The sequence below is a fragment of the Pinus tabuliformis genome, chromosome X (genome assembly GCF_031772625.1).
Source record: "Pinus tabuliformis cultivar Carrire ecotype Pingquan chromosome X, CPIR1, whole genome shotgun sequence".
Classification (NCBI taxonomy): Eukaryota; Viridiplantae; Streptophyta; class Pinopsida; order Pinales; family Pinaceae; genus Pinus; species Pinus tabuliformis.
Window position 1 is genome coordinate 614,638,086 of NC_142308.1, and position 3,218 is coordinate 614,641,303.

The following is a 3,218-nucleotide window of genomic DNA, read 5'->3' on the forward strand; positions in this document are numbered from 1 at the left end:
ATATATAATATTAATTATATTATATTAATTTAATTTAATGTAATGTTTTCGTATCCATCACATTGAAAAGTAAGTATTAGGTAAACGTTTCTAAACAAGAAACTTTCACACAATATTTCTGAGGGATGGATCCGGACTTTGAAGAACAAGAACCTAAACTCAAAAATATATTGCAAATTCTTAAAAATCTAATAATTTATAAGAATAGAAATATACCCGGCACATACATACACAATCATACTTTCGAGAAACCAGACAGTATTACCGACCAAAATACAAAGTGGTTACTGACTCCCGACTTTCCCACGAGGCAGAGACCCTCCTTAATGCCTATTAAATACCTTTTTCCTTCCCAAAAATATGACATACCGGGACACCAAACAATGGTCACCACGTAAACCAGGGTAGGCAATGCTTAAACCCTCGTACCAAAAACAATGGTCTCATCAATTGATTTTTCAGATTGACGAGAAATGACCCAGAAACGCCCGGCAACTCCGCGTTTTCCTTGGAGTTGGGTTTAGTACGATTTTTTTTTGGAAGTTTTAATAGTGGGTTTTTTTTGGAAGTTTTAATAGTGGGTTTTCTGGTTAAGTTTTTTAAATTTGATAGGAATTTATTGAAATCACAAGAAAATTTGATGGGTAATTTTGCGCAATCGAAATGCCCCAGAAATTTTCAAAAACACTGAATTCACTTCAAAATTTTCCACTCAATTCAATCACCAAAAATCTAAAAAACCCCACTAAAAACAACTCTGTTTTCCTTAGGTCCAAAATTCATCGTGCCATTTAAAAAAATGAAAATACACGTCTATAAATATGTATAAATGATCACCCGACTGATACGGTACTGTCTTTTATACCTTGAGCTGTCTCTGTGCAGAGTTTAAAAGGAGCATCTTGGGAGTCGGCACTCGATCTGCTGTCACGCGCTCCTGCTCACAACCGTATTGCTTCTAGTCGGCTGAGGTATGCCAGAGCAAACCCTCTGTTCTGTAAACTTTCAAGTGTGTATTGTATGAACGGCTAATTTTGCTGGTGCAGGCATGGAGAGTCTACATGAGGAAATGGCGAAGGCACCGAAGCAGAGGAAGAAGAAAGATGTGGGAAGTCGACTGAAGCTTCGGAGCATTGCTATCCAAAACTTTCTTCTCGACCAAACCACCGGCTCTGAGAGAAGCGTCCGAAAAGCCTGTGGCGACACTCCTGATACGAGTAAAGCACTGAGGATGTAGGAGGATGCGGAATATTTGTATTTATTTTTCACCATTTTAGGGTTCAAGATTAGGTCAAATGGAACGATATACCAATTCCATGGTGCTGATGTAATTATTTTTGCAGGCTAGTCAAGGAACACAGAGTCAAACGATTTGACAGTGGCGGGAGATCTAATCCTTTTGTTTATATGGTCAGAAATAGTTTATTAGCATTATTTTTTGGTTCCTCGTCGCTTAATTTAAAATATACAAATCTTCACTGTGATTTTCTTGCGGCTGCAGGCTCTGATTCCGCCTTCCATTCGCGAGCTCGAACTTCTAAATCAGACACACGCGATGGAATGAAATGACTCAATTGTGGAGTAGATGGAAATTCCGTCAGAATTCTTCAATGGCATTTAAAGTTTTAATGTTTCAGAATTCTTGCGTGGAATCGCTGAACCTTTTAACGAATTTTTGGGAAGACACTGAACTAAATAGGGCATGAAACTATCGGAAAGCCCCATGCTCTGTTTTAAGCCTGGATAAAGAAGTTTGTTTACCGTAGTTGGATGGCTTTCTGGTTTGACCAGCTATCGTTTTCATTTTTTATTTCGGTTTAAAAGAAAATCTTTCATTTTATGCTTTCTGGTTTGATAATCTATCTCTTTTTAAAATCCCCGTTTAAAATAACCTCTTGGATTTGTAAATTTCTGCGAGGGATGTAGTTACAATTTTTTATACCATGGTTTTCAAAATCCACAGCCTGGTTTCTTTTTCTATTATTGTGCATATGTATTTTTCGATGTAGTATTTTTAGTACCATATTTAGAAATCACTGTTTCAATGTGTGGTAATTTTAGTACCACATTTACAAACCACTGTCCAATGTGTGTATTAGTACCGCATTTAGAAACCACTTTCTTACAGTGTACAAAGAGGGCCCACTGCTAATTTTGGCATAGTATTAAGGTTTTTTTAATTGATGTATTCCCCGTGGGTAACATTTAATTTGTTTTGATTGGTAACTTTGGCATTCTAGAATTATGGAACTCGTACTATAAAATAGGCTATTTGCCCGCAATGATCAGGTGTATCTGACGGTTGGAGATGTCAGAATAGAAAATAGATTCTTAACCGGTAATTCCAAAGTTTGAGCCTCTATTTTGAAGCCTTTGATTTCTTCTTAAAGAAATTTGAGGAGAATCAAATAACACTGTTCATAGATTGTTGCAGGGCGGTTATCAGGTGATTACAAGATGGATCAAGAAAATCGGAATAGAGATGCCAACGGCATCAGGTGCCAGCAATCTCCCCAAGGTCACACTCTCCGCGGCAACAACTGCGGCTTTTTCGAGAGCTTTTCAACAAGAAATCTGTGTTCCAAATGTTACAGGGATCTCAGGGTGGAGGCACAACCTTCCCCTGCAACGGATGCTGTTGAGCAGTCATTTGCCGCGGGTTCTTCGATGGAGTAGGTGGCCGCCGTCCCCCTTTGCGGAGCAGGTGCTTTCGTCCAGCAAAGCCGTGCACAAATTTCTACAGCCGGACCCTCAGCCTCAGCCTCCTCAATCCAGCTGGCGGCTGCGAGTTCATCTTCTTCCTCTCCGCGGCCTCCTGCCGAAACCCCTAACCAGTCTTTCTTTCTCATGCAGGGAACGGGTGGGGCCTAACGGGGTTTAAATGTCAGCGCGAAAATACTTTCTGTGGCACATATCGATATGCCAAGAGACACAGCTGCTCCTTCGATTTGAAGGCCGCTGGTTGTGAAGCAATCGCCAGGGCCAACCCTGAGGCTTTCAACATTGACAAACTTTGACGAGATTTACATCTTTTCAAATTATAAATGATAGAACGTTAAGAAAATCATGAAATATGTTACAAAATGGTGTTTTTAGCGTGAAAAGAGTGTTGGAGGACACACTCACCATTTCTGCTCTGGAACAGGATTCTCAATGAAGCATGCAATGCGATCTTTTTGAAAATGATATATATATACAATTTAAAAAGAGATCGATTA

General features: G+C 39.4%; 1 protein-coding gene and 1 pseudogene across 2 annotated transcripts; both read left to right on the forward strand.

Annotated features, from left to right (window-relative positions):
* Positions 1 to 875: 875 nt before the first annotated feature.
* On the forward strand, positions 876 to 1,887 carry LOC149141531 (uncharacterized). 2 transcript variants are annotated; one of them, XM_089452874.1, is made up of 4 exons: positions 876 to 971; positions 1,047 to 1,233; positions 1,344 to 1,410; positions 1,502 to 1,887. In XM_089452874.1, the coding sequence occupies exons 2-4, from the start codon at positions 1,049 to 1,051 to the stop codon at positions 1,562 to 1,564; spliced, it is 315 nt and encodes a 104-aa protein (XP_089309000.1). In that variant the 5' UTR covers positions 876 to 971; positions 1,047 to 1,048; the 3' UTR covers positions 1,565 to 1,887. The 2 variants fall into 2 exon arrangements, with proteins under 2 accessions (XP_089309000.1, XP_089309001.1); XM_089452875.1 differs by lacking the exon at positions 876 to 971 and having other exon boundaries at positions 1,028 to 1,233.
* A 570-nt stretch (positions 1,888 to 2,457) lies between these two features.
* On the forward strand, positions 2,458 to 3,017 carry LOC149141532 (zinc finger A20 and AN1 domain-containing stress-associated protein 1-like; annotated as a pseudogene).
* Positions 3,018 to 3,218: the final 201 nt, after the last annotated feature.